Below are 15,558 nucleotides of genomic sequence, written 5' to 3'. Positions count from 1 at the left end.
ACATAATATAGCTACTAGATTTAACCATCCTTCTTGATTCTTTCTGAGGTATGGCTATGGGGTTGTTGGAAACACATGTCCTCACCAGCTGATGAAAACTGGCCTGGCAAAGAACTTTGATGAAGATATTTGTAATAGTAACATTAGGAGCCACTGTTGGGAAAAGGAGATAGTAATAATTTGCTGCAAAGTCCAAGCAGGTTCTGGAAGGAACATACCTTTATAATACTTTTGGAGCTGGGTCACATGGGCAAGCATAACCCTGGTGACAGCACCTTGAGGAAACTCCTATTTTAAGACCCTGTTCAAATGCCAGCCTCCTCTAGTAAAGTTTTTCAGAGCTTTGGTGTAAATTGTTTTCATCCTTGTATTCACTTAGCACTTTCTACATTTTTCTATTAGCCCTGTTCTCATTGCATGAGTATTGTAACTCTTTTGAAAGTCTCTTTCCCTCACTAACTGTGTCATCTTTGAAAAGATCACTCTTATTCATCCTTGAATCTCTAGTATCTAATGCTTGGTATGCATTAAATACTCTAAAATTGTTTGCTTAGGGAAGACCAACATTTTTATAGCTCTTTATCAAGAACCTTCAAAAGATGGATTTACCTTTGTGGATTAATAATCGTCCTGGGTCCAACCCTTTACCTTCAAGGCCAGGAATGGTGACCCTGTCACCACACTCAGTGGTGGCCTCACGCAGCAAAGATCTCAGAAGTATACATATAGCAACTTATTATTTTACCATAGGATACATAGTTGTTAGGTGCCAGGACTACTAATTTCAGCTTTCTAATATTTCCTCTCATAATAGATAAATCCTCATGGGAAATCTATAGGGATACAGCTGCCATGGGACAAAAGTATTTCAGCTCTTGGCCTTACAGATCATCTCTTATCCAGGCACTGCTATTTTTTGGTTCTTTGTACTTATGTAATTCTATAATTTTCTGGTTTCATCCCATATCTGCTCACAAATATTATTCAAACAAGATAAGCACTTAGTAAATTGCAATCACTTTTTCATTTCACTTGCTAGAGGTTATACTCAGGTCAACATGATAGTATGTGCATGTGTTCCCCAACTCTTTAGAGTCATGAATTCATAGAATTAATCCTTTAGTTTAATTTCCTAGGTGCTTAATCAAACATTCATTATATATGCATTTTTCCTGGATCAACTCTGGTTTAACCTTATTTCCTAGTTTTTTTTTTTTTTTGAAGGAAGGATACATCATTGTCACCTCAGTTATCATCAAGATTAATAATTTCTAAATGCTATAGAAACTTTGAAATATATGTCGGTGTTTTCCCTAAAGTGGAATTTTAAGACCTAGAATACAAAGCAGATGAAACCAAATTTGTGCCTTCTGTGCCCGCCCATGTTCCTCATATGAATGAACTGAATTGATTTTTCTAATTTTTTTCTATAGGCATTATATCTGATAGCCACTAATGGAACCCCGGAGCTCCAGAATCCTGAGAGACTGTCAGCTGTATTCCGTGACTTTTTAAATCGCTGTCTTGAGATGGATGTGGATAGGCGAGGATCTGCCAAGGAGCTTTTGCAGGTAATAATAAAATAGGACAATTACAAAGAGTAGTTACATTAAAATTTCCACCTCAGAGCCTACCAGTAAGAGAACTCTGTGAAGGGATGTCTAGTTAACGTCAGGCTATTACCATTTGATTTTAACCACAGGCACATAAGTATAGGCATATCTCTAATATGAAATTGATTAATATGTTGCCATTCTGTTGAGAAGTTGGCATTTTAATCTATACATCTCTTTTGTTCTTCCTGGAGTCTTAATTTGCAAGGAAAAAACAACCAGTGTGACCCTCTGGTGTTCCTGTTAGTTCTAAACTTTACTTGTGCCCCCTGGATGTTGTATGCAGGTGCTCTTGGCCGGAGGTAATTCTCTACATAACTATGCAATTATTTCCGTGGCATTTGCTACTCTTATGCTTTACTGGTCAAAGCCCCTTTGCTTGTGATGCCAAATGGCAGGCACCTGCTTGTGTGGGTGAGTACCATCCAATGGTGAGTGCCTCTGTAACTATTTGTCTGTTTCACAGCTCTCAAGGATTAGTATTTACGATGACAGTTACGGTCTATTCGGCAAATCCTTTACATAGAAAATCTCATTTAATTCTTACACCAACTCTATGGGGTGGATGTTAATATCATTTTAAAAGACCTGGAAACTGAAACTCATACAAACCTTGAATGGCCAAGCTGGGATTTCAGCCTCGAACTGCCTGATTTCCCCTCCATACATCACACATAAATCAGGATTGCATACATTTTATTATTGGGGACTGTTCCTCAGCGATGTGAAACCAGATCTCTAACATTTAAGAATAGTGATTGTTCTCTCCGTGACTTTGAGCATATAAGCTAACTGAAGATGCAACATTTGGTTGTATATTCAGACTATTCTAGCCCTCTCCTCTCAAGGGAAAATCTGTTCCTGTACTTCTAAACTTCCCAACCCAAATCACACCTAGTGTAAACCTATTTGGAGGAATTGAGGAAGCAGTACATTCTCTTTTCTACTACTTGTGAGCATTTCACAGATTGTCAGAGAGACCTAAAATGTCAAAGCTGGACTGGCCCTTTATTAATGCTCTTGTTAACCCCACCACAAATTACAGATGAAAAATCTGGTTTTTTGGCTGTTTCACTTCCACATCTTTTCACCCCTCATTTACAGCCTGATAACATTCCTGTTATGCCTTCTTTCAAGGATGAGTGAAGATACAGATTCTTGTATTGTAGTTCTACAATTAAAAAGATCACTGAATTAATTATCTAGTTAAGTCATCTCCCAATAATATTTTAACGTGACCCAGTCAAATAACTAATGCAAAATTATATTTTAAATCTAAATTTAATAATTTGTTGCATACTTTCATTTTATATATGTAAGCAATAATGTATATACATCCTTAATCCAAATAACTACATTCTTTAACATTAACCCATAGTTGCCCATTTTAGAGGTTAAAAGGAGAGAAGTATGTAGCATTCACACCAATAGAAGTCTGGAAAAGAGACATTGCTCTTGAATATTTTTGTGCCTTTCTATATAGCCTAAGTCAGTTCTCTATCCTCCAGTTGATTTTTGTGGAGCAACTCCCATTTTCTCAGCACTGAGTGCAGTGGTTTAATCCTGTTAAAGGCATGCCTCCTAGTCTCAAAAAGCTCACAATCTCTTTGGATACACAAAAAAATAATGCAATGCTGTTAAGAAACTAATTCAAACCAAGTGGCTGTTCAAATAGTAAATGACATGGTTGATTAGCGAAATAGCTCTGTAGGCTAGGCCAATCAGAAGATGTCTGTGAATACGAAGGAAGTCCACTGGGCTTTGAAGGACATTTTAGTAGTTTGAAGAAAAGCAGAAGAGATTTCAGATGGAAGTGTCACAGTATGGCTAAAGGTAGGCAAGAAACATGTGAAAGAATAGAACTTAAGAAGCACAGCTAAAGTATAGAGTTGGGAAGCTGAAGGAGGTAAGACCATAGAGGGCTTTGAATACCAGGCTAAAGAGTTTTGACTATAAGCAGTGGGGAAATGCTGAATATATCTGACAAGCAAACATGATGAAAGCTTTTATTAGAAAGGTTATTCTGGCAGTACGCAGTAAGAATTAGCAACAGGGAAAAATTGAGGTAGGAAGATTAAGGGGGGTTATCATAGTTTGAAATTAAGTTGATTAGGCCTGAGCTAGGAAAAGCAATAGGTAAATGCATGACATTGAGAAGAAAATGCTTGGCAACTGGTTGCATGTAGAACATAAGAGAGAGAGGGACAACCATGACTTCAAGCTATTAAACTGAATGCTCGTATTCAGTAAAAAGACAAATGATAGAGGAAGATGCAATGGGTAACATTTCTTTGCCCCTGTGTAGCTTACAAGAGACTCTCACTTACCTCATTTAACCATTATGGTAAACAGAGGTGAGGATTGAGCGAAGGTGCGGTGACTCCAAACTCCTGTAGCTTATACCACATAAGAGTACCCTGTTTGGGAGATTGTAACATATCTTTTTAAAATCTTGAATTCAATACAGTGGAAGAACATTCTAGAGGAAATATCCAACAGGAAATTGAACTAGGAGTATTGATAAACAAGATCAGTTCATATAATGTAGATCGGAAGTCAATCACAGAATGTAGATTGAAAGTCATTCCCATAAAGCTGATGATAAGTTGAAACTATAAAAGGAAATCAGATCTGTAAGGAATTAAATGAGAAAAAGGCGATGAGAACTCAGTTCTGTATTTGTGGGAGGTAGGAGGAGGACTTAAAAGCAGGGAAGAGGCCGGTGCCGCGGCTCACCAGGCTAATCCCCCGCCTTGAGGTGCCAGCACACCAGGTTCTAGTCCCGGTAGGGGCACCAGATTCTGTCCCGGTTGCCCCTCTTCCAGGCCAACTCTCTGCTGTGGCCCGGGAAGGCAGTGGAGGATGGCCCAAGTCCTTGGGCCCTGCACCCCATGGGAGACCAGGAGAAGCACCTGGCTCCTGCCATCGGATCAGCACTATGCGCCGGCCGGCCGGGGTGGCTGCGGCGGCCATTGGAGGGTGAACCAACGGCAAAAGGAAGACCTTTCTCTCTGTCTCTCTCTCTCTCACTGTCCACTCTGCCTGTCAAAAAAGGGGGGGGCATGGAAGAAGGTGGAGAGGGAGTAATCTGTGCTGATCCACATGGAAGAGACCCAAGATCCTATACTGTTATAGGCCCCCAAAATAGAAAGCATTGCAAATAAGAAAAAGGATATTTCATGTGTATTAAATACTGAAGGGGGTGCAAAAGATAATAGAAATGGTAGAGACAAAACTGATTATCAGTTAGGAAACCATTGGTTTCAGGGCGAAGTTCTTTAGTGATCATTTGAAGATACTTTTTCAAGCATGCGTGCTACTCCAGATAAATACTCATCAATTTAAGAAAATCAGTATCAAATCAGAGTTAGATGGAAGGAAAAAGTTCCTAGTGTTACACAGCGTGGTGGGAAGACTACAGTTCACAAAAACCCTGTAAATGTTGTTTGAACAAATACAAGAAAGAAGCTCAGAGTCTCCAAACATAAAATCATGTCATTGAAGGGGAAATGTTGATTACCCTCTTTTGACCAGTACACATTATATACAGGTATTGAAATGTCACATCGTAGCCTATAAATATGTACAATTATTGTTAAGAAAATTTTGATTATTTATTTTTAAGGTAAACAAATTTCATGTATTTCATATATACAGATTTAGGAGCATAGTTATACTCCCCACCCTATCCTCCCTCCCACCTGTGCTCCCACCCTTCCCCTCCTTCCTCTCTTATTCCTAAATGTTTTACAATGATCTACTTTCAAAAACTTTTTAAACAAAGAAAAACCATTGAAAACTCAGCGACTTTACAAGATCCTTATACGGAGTTTAGAATTGTGCTCGTTGGCTTCCAAAAACATTGGAGGGACAGAAGCAAGCATCATTTTAATTGAATTATGTTTGAGTGCCTAAAATACATTTTAGGGGCCAGCATTGTGGTCTAGCAGGTAAAGCCTGTGCCTACAGTGCCAGCATCTCATATGGGTGCTGGTTTGAGTCCTGGAAGCTCCACTTCTGAACCAGCTCCCTGCTAATGTCCCTGAGAAAGTGAAAGAGGATGTCAAGTGCTTGAGCCCCTGCACCCATGTGGAAGACCAGGAAGAAGCTCCTGGCTCCTTGCTTTGGCCCTGCCCAGCCTCAGCTATTGTGACCATCTGAGGAATGAACCAGCAGATGGAAGATCTCTCTCTTTCCCTCTCCCTGTTTCTCCCTCTCTCTTTCTGTCTCTCCCTCTCTCTCTCTAACTCCGCCTTTCAAATAAATAAAACCTTTTAAAAAATACATTTTAATGAAAAAAGGGCAGCTTGCAAATGTAAAGTAATATCCTTGTTGCAGAAAAGAATTCCAGTAATTCGTATATTTTTTCCTTCTCTTGCAGCATCCATTTTTAAAATTAGCCAAGCCTCTCTCCAGCCTGACTCCTCTGATTATCGCTGCAAAGGAAGCGATTAAGAACAGCAGCCGCTAGGACTGCAAGCCTTAACCCTCACCATCTCCCTCATGAGTTAAGACTGAAATCAAACTCTACTCCTGGAAAGATGGAAAAAGAGACAGTCAAATGGGGTGGGGGCTCTTTAACTTTCAAATGAATAGAAACTTCTTATAAGCCTTTTTCCTACTCCCTCAGATTATGTAATTTATTTGTAAGCCTGAATCGCAGCCCGAACAGGGCAGCAATGTCGAAGTGGCCATCAAGTGGTCACTTCCACCGTGAAGCGAAAGAGCCAGTAGTGAATCCCCTCATTTTGTGCATTAACTTTGAAGAAAAAGGTTTCTCAAAGATGCACACTCCCTCTTCATAGTGTTGTGTTTGTTTTTAAGTTAGAGAATAGTCCCTCTTGCATTCGAACCTCTTTCAAAACTCCTTACCCAATGTGATGTTTTTCACTTGCATTGTCATTAGATGTCCAGAAAAAAAAAGATGTCAAATGTTTTTTTAAAAAAAGAAAGCAAAAAACAAAAACAAAAACAAATGAAAAACAAGCAAACAAACAAACAAAAAAAACAGAACAAGTACTGGGTGAACATGTGGAAGTCCATGCCCTAATAGAGTTGCAATTTTTTATTCTTCTTCTGTAGTGGTGGATTGGTTTGTGTACCTAATTTTCTGCATTTGTATTGGAAAAGGTTTCTTTTAAGACATTTTCCAAAAGCAGAGAGAAATATGTATATTCAGGAAGAGCTTTTAAAAGCTGTATATCTAAATAAAGCTCAAATGGTGAAATTCTGTCACATTTTCACAACGATACTTAACAGGGTATTGGATGTCTCACATAAACCAGCTTTTAACCTTCATGAGCCCTGAAAAAGGACACACTGAAACTTTGGCATCCCTGTTGGGTGAGTCCAGGTCCTGAACCTAGGAAATCCTGATAGGAAAAAGCCATATTTCAACAAAGATGGGACTTTCTCTGAGTGCCACAAGGAAAACAAGACATATGTATAATATTGAAATCCTTGTTGGTTATTAAGTAAACAAAGCTAATGATACCTAATTTAATCCTCTTTTGTGCTTGTGGGACATATGCATTGTAAAATAGGCACATCGGGGGGAAATGGACCCATTCGCCAACATTTCCTTAAAAATTATTTATCTTGACCATTTATAACATCTTAGCAATTAAAAAGTAAGATCTGGACAACAGAGACATAGTAAGCATTCAACTCAGAAATAGGAGTCAGTTAAAACTACATCCAAATCCACATTTAGCTCAAATTACTTGTTACCATGTTCCCTCTGTATCATCCACTTCTGTTTCAGGGTGTGGTATGCTTGTACTTAGTTCCTTGGGCTTTTGAATTCTGAAAAAATGTTCATAAAGATCTTAAAATTCTTCACTGACAAAGATTTTGGTTTGTAATCATATATTCTAGGAAATGTCAGTCCATCTGAATTCCCTTTGCAGCTTGGGGAAAATACCAAAATTTGACTCTTTCACCATTTATTAAATTCACTATTCATAGATTTGATGGTACTTCCTGAATCTTGTAAGAGTAGAAGATTATCTGGAGGGTATCTGTGTAGAAAAGGCTATGCTTCTTTTTTGAGTGTATTGTCAATTTTATAATTCTGGAAAGTTATTTCTCTAAGCCTTTGAAAACCTAACAATTTAACAATTTGTGCTGTAGAAGGCGTTGTGATTTGTAGCATATAAGGAATCTGAATAGAATCTGTCTATATTCAGCAGCAGGAGGAAAGAGATCAATGACAATAGGCCTCTCTCTTTCTCTGCCGAGGTATATCTATCCATCTCACCATCCATCTAGCCATTCCTTAAAATGAAAACACTTTCTTTAGAGTTTCTGCTAACCACATAAGACACTTGTTTATGTTTAGGAGACAGCACCACTGATGGATTTCTTAATTTTATATTGTTTTCTTTGACTATAAAAGTTTGGAGGGGCTTGACCATACCACCTCCAAAAATGTCCACAGTGGGATAAAATAACAAATGTGAAGAGAAAATCAAATGGTAACATTAATTTGAAGCATACTGTCTTATACTTTGGAAAAAAAGTGTCTGGGCCTGATATTGTTAATGCCACTCTACCTAATGAGAGAGAGAGAGAGAGAGAGAGAGAGAGAAAGAGAAACCTTAATTTTTCTTTCATTTAAATTGAGTACCTTTTAAAATCATTTCTCACTCATAGTGCCAGGGAATTCAATGAAATACCTGGGGTGCAAATAGATCTGAGTACACTGATGACTATGCCTTGCCAGTGGAGTGGGCCCAAAACCTGGTTGGGAAGCCCTAGTCATCAATTTGCATCCCTTAGTGTCATGGAGGCCTTTTTGTTGTTATTTTGGAGACCCTGGAGCGGTGATCCTTCAGATCACTGTAGGCAGAGAAATGGCTGATCTTTATGTTTCAGTTCAGCATATTAACAATGAGGAACCAGGTACTTCTTTACCACCACTTTGTACCAAAATTTGCTTGTGATATATCCCAATAGGCATTACTTTTGCAAATTTATATCTATATGAATTTTTAAATGAGAACAGCTTCTAAAGTCCCTTCCCTACATTGGAGAGTTATGTATATTTCTAGTAAGTATTAGAGGGAAGCTGTTTCTCGTGCCAAAATGATGCTGAAGGATTCATGTTTGGTACATTTGAACTCCAGATGGTTGATAGTTTATTCCCTTTCCCTGGATTTTTGTAAAACTCATCTTAACACGGGTGAGTCTATCCAAATCTTTAATGTTGCTAGTGTGCTCTGAGATAATGAGGGCACATCATCGAATGTTGATTCCGAAATGTCCTGAGGTAGGTAAAGGGCAGTGGGAAAGTCAGGGAAGGGTGAGAAGCACAGTAGAGATTATTTATTTAAGAAAGAAAAGAACATTAATGTTGTAGCAAGGATCCGGTGCGTTGTCATAATCCCATGAGGATTTTTGGATGGCATTGTCCCCTCAAATCAGTCAACATGCTGGGTAATGACTTCGTTCTTGCTGATCTTGTCTATGTGTCATTGTAAATATTTGTACGTCCATGTTCCATTTTTGGCTACTGGATGGCCAAGTCATGTAAGAAGATTTAACTCAAGTATTTATTCCTTGTCTTATTCAGATTTCTGTTAGGCTTGTGAATTGCACCCCAATGTTTGAGTTTAACCACCCAATCCTCACATCTATCCCTCCCCTGTGAAGCACATTCCATTGCTAAAAGAAAAAAAATATGAAATTGCTTCCTGTTGTCTGTATAACTGTTTTGATAGTTTGAGATGTTTGTCTATAAAGGCTATTTCTCAGCTCAAAGATCATGTAAATAATTATATTCCTTTGCTCAATGGGTTGTTTATTTCTAATGAGGCTGCCAGTTCTCAGAGATTCTATAAAATCATTTTTAAATAACATAAATAGGGATTACAACCATTTAAAAATAATCATGCTTATGGACAAAGACTGGGAACACAGATTTTTGAAATCAGTTATGTTGGAGTGGTGGGATTATGTGAAATTTTTTCTTTAAACATTTTTCTTTGATGTTGATACAATATTTCTTTAGAATAAACAAACATCAGAAAGGGAACTGTAGAAAATTAGAAGAGATTCCAGAAGCAGTTGCATTCTGACCAGAGCCCAGAGCATGCAGGGCACAGGTATTTGCTAGTTACAATTATTGCATAGGCTTTATATTTGCCTGGGTGCTGAGGTTGGCACACGCTCAGGTATGGCACGTGCTTTCTTAGGAGACTATTATCTATAAGTTAAAGTTAGGGAGATGTCCCTACTAGAACTCCAAACATATTCTTCTGCCTTAAAACAGGCTGTCCTCTGCTGTGGTATGGCATCCAGGTGTCTGTTTTGATTGCTTTAGATTTGAGGGGTGACCATTTGATTATCCCCCTTGATAATGTCTGTTTTAGCTATCACCTCTCTGGATCATTGTAGCTAATTTTTAGGTTGAATTTTGGAAGAATAGAAAGATGAAATCCCCAGCTCCCACCTTTTCTTTGTCTAACAGGATATTATTTCCTTTAGGTAGGATTCTTCTTCAAATGATCAACAAGCAAGCCCCACTCATTTCAATAAAAGTTATAGTGTAATTCAAAGCTGACCCTGAAGTCACTAATACAGATATTTAGGACTGTTTCTGTCAATTGCCATTCAGTTACAGTCCTGTCAGTTTTAACTTAAAATGGTTTCCATGGGCCTTTGTACTGCTTACTTATAAGTTGTATGCAGTAATTATGATTTTTAAGGAGAAAGGGAGTCCATTTACCAAACAGAGGAATTTCCTTCTAACTCACCAAGGAAAATTTAGGTGAGGACTTTAAAAATGAGGTAGTGGCTTCAAATATGTTACTTAGTTTCACATAAGCAGACCCTGTACCTAGAGAATTCACAGGCGTTTCATTGGCCATTCTTGATGTAAAAATACATATGGAAGTCTTCTGCCATCCCTGGTTTAATTTCCTGATCTTTTTTCTGAGCTACTTGCAGTTAGTATTCAGTTAAACCAAGGCATGAGCAGTGATGCAAGCACTTCACAATCTCTGAGTAGGAGGACTGAAATCCAGTGTTTGTAAACTGGCAGTCTAATGGGCCTGGGATTTGGAGGGAAATTAACACACAGTTCTGAACATATATTTGCATGTGGATTGGGAAGGAAATAAATGGGACCTTGGAAATAATGGAAATGTTTTTCCTGTGAAGGAATTTTTCATATAAGGTTTGTTTCTGATATAATCTTTTTTTTTGTTTTACTTTTTCACTCCTTTTCTGATCCACATTCTTTTAGTGACCAAATGAACTCAACTTCTCATGCATTGAGAATGTCTGTTTAATATTAAACAGTGTCTAACAGGATCTGCAAATGCGGGAACTGAGGTACCACCTCCAAGTGTACAACTCTGTGTACAAGTATATACAACTCGTAGCATTTACTGACATTTAATTTGGGTGAACTTACAAGATAAACTTATAGAAGTGGGTTTGGTGTCATCAGTCTCCTTTGGAAGCTGCCATTGGGTGAATGTTATTCCTTAATATCAGCAGTAAGGCAAGCACCATGTTCACTTGATTTATTTAGTCCCTAAAAGGAAATCAAGAGCAATTACAGAGAATAAATCAGATGTAGTGGAAGGAATTCTACCCTAGGAAGGAGACCTAGCTTTTAATATGGGCTTTATCATTAACTTGCTTTGTGACCTTGGGCAATTCTCTTAACCTTTCCATGGCTGTTTCTTCATCCATAAAGTAATGATATTGAACTAGATGATCTGCAATGCATTTCAAGATCTCTAGCACTCTGTGGTGTTATAGGCTGCCTTGCAAATGCAGCCTGCTAAAGGGATGGCAAAAATCACATGCTTAAGCCTGGGTCTCTTCCATTGCAGTTAAACAAGAAAACTACATAATATGATGAAAAACTCAAGTAAATGAGGCTAATAATACCAGGAGATGTTGACAAAATTTGTGGCAGCCTTCCAATTCACTCACAATTGTTTTGTTTTGTTTTTGTTTTAATGTCCATTTTTTTCTGTTAAGTGTTCCCAGTTTTCATTTTCCATACACTATGCATGTAAAGTCTGGTTTTCATTAAGCTGTGTCCAGTATTTGCTACTAAAACAGAAATATACTGTCACCTTTGCTAGAACAGAACTGTACTTGGGCCTCTCCTTTCCTATGAATCAGTGCTGGACTCTATCAAGTTTAATTCATAAATGGCACAAACTGGCAGAACCCATGCTTTTTAATGGCTGGGACTATAAAGAGTGGACCTAAACATAGGCAAGTTGGAGAGAAATATGAAAAATTACATGCTATTAGCATTAAGGTGTGTTGATAAACTCACTTGTTGGGAACCAAAGATAGCATTTCTAATGACAACTCCCTCAGTCATTGGCCAGTTGAAGGAGTGTACTAGTAGGAAGAAGGTAAACTGGAAGTTAGTGGATAGTCCCAGTGCTCTGCCTACAACAGAGTGCCAATCAGCCCTGAGTACAAAATTCAAGTTCAATATGTGTGCTTGTGTGTGGCGTGCTTTATGGACCCGCATATACTATGTTCATTAGCGATGATAAGATCTTTCACAGAATCCTATAACCAATAGTGGGTTGAGTTTTAAATCTCAGTACACTAGCCAGAAGGAGCCAGATCATAAGGGCACTGATGTCTACTGGGATTATACTCATAACATCCAGACAAAACAAGTTGAGGAGGATCTACATTTTCATTGTTTATCAAAATTGTATCTCATTTGGCTGTGCATTACTTTTGTCAAAATGTGTTATCTGTAAACCCATGTGTAGTGAAATTCTTCTGTAACTTTGGATTAAGGGTATTTATGGTCTTTTTTTTATTTTTAAGTAAGTAAGTTATTTCTTTTGTAGACCTGCTGATGGTATGGTTCCATCCTTCTGACCTCAGCATTTGACCTTTTTAAAGATTTTTGTTTCCAATATTGTTACTTTAAATTGTGGTTGAAGCAATAGAAAATTGAAATATGGATTGTGCATGACTGTGTCTTGAGTGTAAAAAATATTGCAGTTTGAAACTTGGACCTAAAGTATTGCAAATAAAAATGACAAACATCAGTGAGCTGGTGCTTCTTTCTTTTGTCACCTTTCCACTCCTTGTTATTGGCCATTCTACCTTCTGTATACATTGAGGAGTAGCACTGTCTCACAGGTCTGGAGGCACAGAAATGCCCAACCTTGTGAGAAATTCATAAAATGCCCTGTAGATTCTATTAAGAAATAACTCAGACCCAGAGTCTCCATCCAGTTTTTACATGAAATAGCTGAGGGAGGCAAATGTCTGTAATCAATACAGGGTAAGAGCCTGGTACATCCCTAAGTTAGATAAAGGAAAACAACCTTTATCACATGCAATAAATAATTTGGTTTTGAATTTATTTCTGCTGAGAAAATTCTGAACACCCAAATCCATCTGCATAATATTTAGTTTTTGCTTTATACCTGTCATCAAGAGCCATAGGGCACCAAAGTTTCAAATCCATATTACTGAGAACCTTCATTAACTACTTTGCTCATTCATTTAAGAATGTTTACTGAAATTCTGCTATGTGTCAGATTCTGAAGATATTTCTGCTAAAGATAACTTTTCCTTTAAAAATCACTTCTAAATGTGATTAAATGACAGCAAAGTCCATTGAAAGCTGTTGGATGTACCTGTTGAATCAGGTTTGTTGGAGACTCTTAAGTCCTCAAAACTCAATTCAAGAGCACTGGAGATTTAGCAAACTGCAGGATCTTACTATTAGTATTACTTGTATAGTATGCTCCTTCTGAAGCATGTGTATATAATTTTATACTTTTGTATGGATATAATTTTATACCTTTATGTGGATTTGCACTAGTACTACATTCTCTACAAATGGATTATATCTATATTACTAAATGTTATTTGTTTATTCTCTGTACTTACATGGAAGCTTTATTTTTCTTACTGAAAGTGAAACATTTTCTGTGAATATGAGTGGGTAAGTGAATGAGAATTCCAATAGCTAGCCTTTAGCCAAGTTCTCTACTGCCCATATGCACAAATTACCATGTGGACTCTCTCACTGTTAGTCTTACATCTTTGTAAACTTTTTGGCAATTTTCCCCCAACTATTTCTCTATCCTTAGTAAATGAAATAGAAAAAACTTTTTACATGTTAGAACATGGCCAGTATCTCCCATTAAAAATATTTAAAAGGCATTTCCATTTGCCACATGACTTGAAGGGATAGGATCCAAACAATAATAAATGTAGCATTCCACAGTTCAGCCCTACTAGTGTGATTGCTATAATTCTAGCCCTGTCCAAGTCCCTCATCTCCTACTGAAGTAGAGAGGGGCCAATACCTGAAGCACCCCACAAATTATGGTTATTCTACACATTCCAGGGGGCCTCAGCCCTGAGGCACTTAGGTCGTAGCTGCTGGCTTTCCACACACCTGTGTCAAAGCAGCCCTGCTCCCACTGCCTTCTGCTAATCCTTCTGCAATGCCTCTAATTTCCCCTGTGCTTGCCTCTCTATCTGTAACTGCAATACACATCAGTTCCTGGTAGTAGAATCTGGGTAGGGCACTGGGGTGATTTATCTACCTTGTAGTTTCATGGCAGATTATTTTTTACTTATCTTCTTTTCCATATCTAACAGCAGAAACTCCTCCCATGGAATCAAACTGTTACACTCTGTATTTGAACCCATTTGGGTCATCCTTTTTAGTTCTCAGCAGCTCATTGAACCAGGTGCTGGTTTGGTCATCATTACCTTCCCCCCTCCTCTTTTCATGGGATTTGTTAGGTCAACCTCTGTATATTTTAGCCCCCTTTTAGCCTGACACCTCCCATATGGGTTAATCTGCAGTTTTTGCAGAAGCCATTATTTTATACACTCTCTGTATTCGCCCAAGCCACTGAATTAGGGGTAAAAAAAGAAATTGGCAGTTTGGCTCAATTATACACATACTTTGACCTTTTTTTACAAATTTATTTGTTTGTTTAAGAGGCAGAAAGATGGAGATCATCTATCCACTGGTTCACTCCTCAAGCATTTCAATGGCTGTGGACAAGCCAAGCCAAAGCTGGTCTTGGGAGCTCAATCTGGGTTTCCCATGTCGGTGGCAGAGACCAGTTATTTGAGAATCTCCCAGTGTGCATATTAGCAGGAAACTGGAATTGGGGGCAGGACTGGGACTAGAATCCAGGTGCCCTAACATGGAATGCAGATATCCTAATTGGTATCTTAACTTCCATGCCAAAACAGCCATCTTACTTTAATATTTTGCCTAAAGTAACCTGGTCCTATTTCCTAGAAATATAAATTTCCACAAAGTAAGAAGCATGAGTATATTACTATTGATGGTAAACAGATAAAAGGTGCACAGGTTCTTTCTGTATAGTTCTTTTTTGAAAGATTTATTTATTTATTTGAAAGTCAGAGTTACAGGATAGGCAGAGAGAGAGAGAGAGAGAGGGAGAGAGAGAGAGAGAGAGAGGGAGAGAGAGATCTTCCATCCCTTGGTTTGCTCCCCAATTGGTCGCAATGGCTGGAGCTGCACCGATCTGAACCCAAGGGCTTCTTCCAGGTCTCTCACACGGGTTCAGGAGCCCAAGGACTTGGGCCATTTTCTACTGCTTTCTCAGGCCATAGCAGAGAGCTGGATCAGAATTGGAGCAGCTGGGGCTCGAACTGGCGTCCATATGGGATGCTGGCACTGCAGGCAGCAGTTTTACCCGCTACACCACAACCCTCCCCTCTGTATAGTTCTTAAGACTACATGGGGTCTACAATTATCTCAACAAAATTTCCAGTAAGAAAAGCAAACGAGTCAATGGCACCTCCGTCATAACATTTCAGAAGTCATGGTAATAAAATAGGATGCAGGCTGGACATCATGCCCCACCTCACTTCCACCAACAACTAATTACCTTGGTATCAAGAAGTTTCTCAGGGGCTGATGCTGTGATGTAGTGGGCTGAGC

General features: G+C 38.5%; 1 protein-coding gene across 14 annotated transcripts in view; it reads left to right on the top strand.

Annotated features, from left to right (window-relative positions):
- The window catches only part of PAK3 (p21 (RAC1) activated kinase 3), a 278,956-nt gene extending 266,298 nt beyond the window's left edge, over window positions 1-12,658 (top strand). For 8 of the 14 annotated variants that reach the window (XM_089324112.1, XM_089324114.1, XM_089324111.1 and 5 more), the window contains 2 exons: window positions 1,434-1,571; window positions 5,995-11,471. In XM_089324112.1, coding sequence (XP_089180238.1) covers window positions 1,434-1,571; window positions 5,995-6,084 — 228 coding nt within the window. In that variant the 3' untranslated portion in view covers window positions 6,085-11,471. Of the gene's footprint in view, window positions 1-1,433; window positions 1,572-5,994 lie in introns of all 14 variants that reach the window. The other 6 variants (XM_089324121.1, XM_070067235.2, XM_089324119.1 and 3 more) reach the window with 1 other exon arrangement.
- The last annotated feature ends 2,900 nt before the right edge of the window (window positions 12,659-15,558 follow it).

The sequence above is a fragment of the Oryctolagus cuniculus genome, chromosome X, assembly GCF_051225735.1.
Source record: "Oryctolagus cuniculus isolate XC-2025 breed Fujian yellow rabbit chromosome X, ASM5122573v1, whole genome shotgun sequence".
In the NCBI taxonomy this organism is placed as follows: domain Eukaryota; kingdom Metazoa; phylum Chordata; class Mammalia; order Lagomorpha; family Leporidae; genus Oryctolagus; species Oryctolagus cuniculus.
This window is presented reverse-complemented; position numbering and strand designations above follow the sequence as displayed.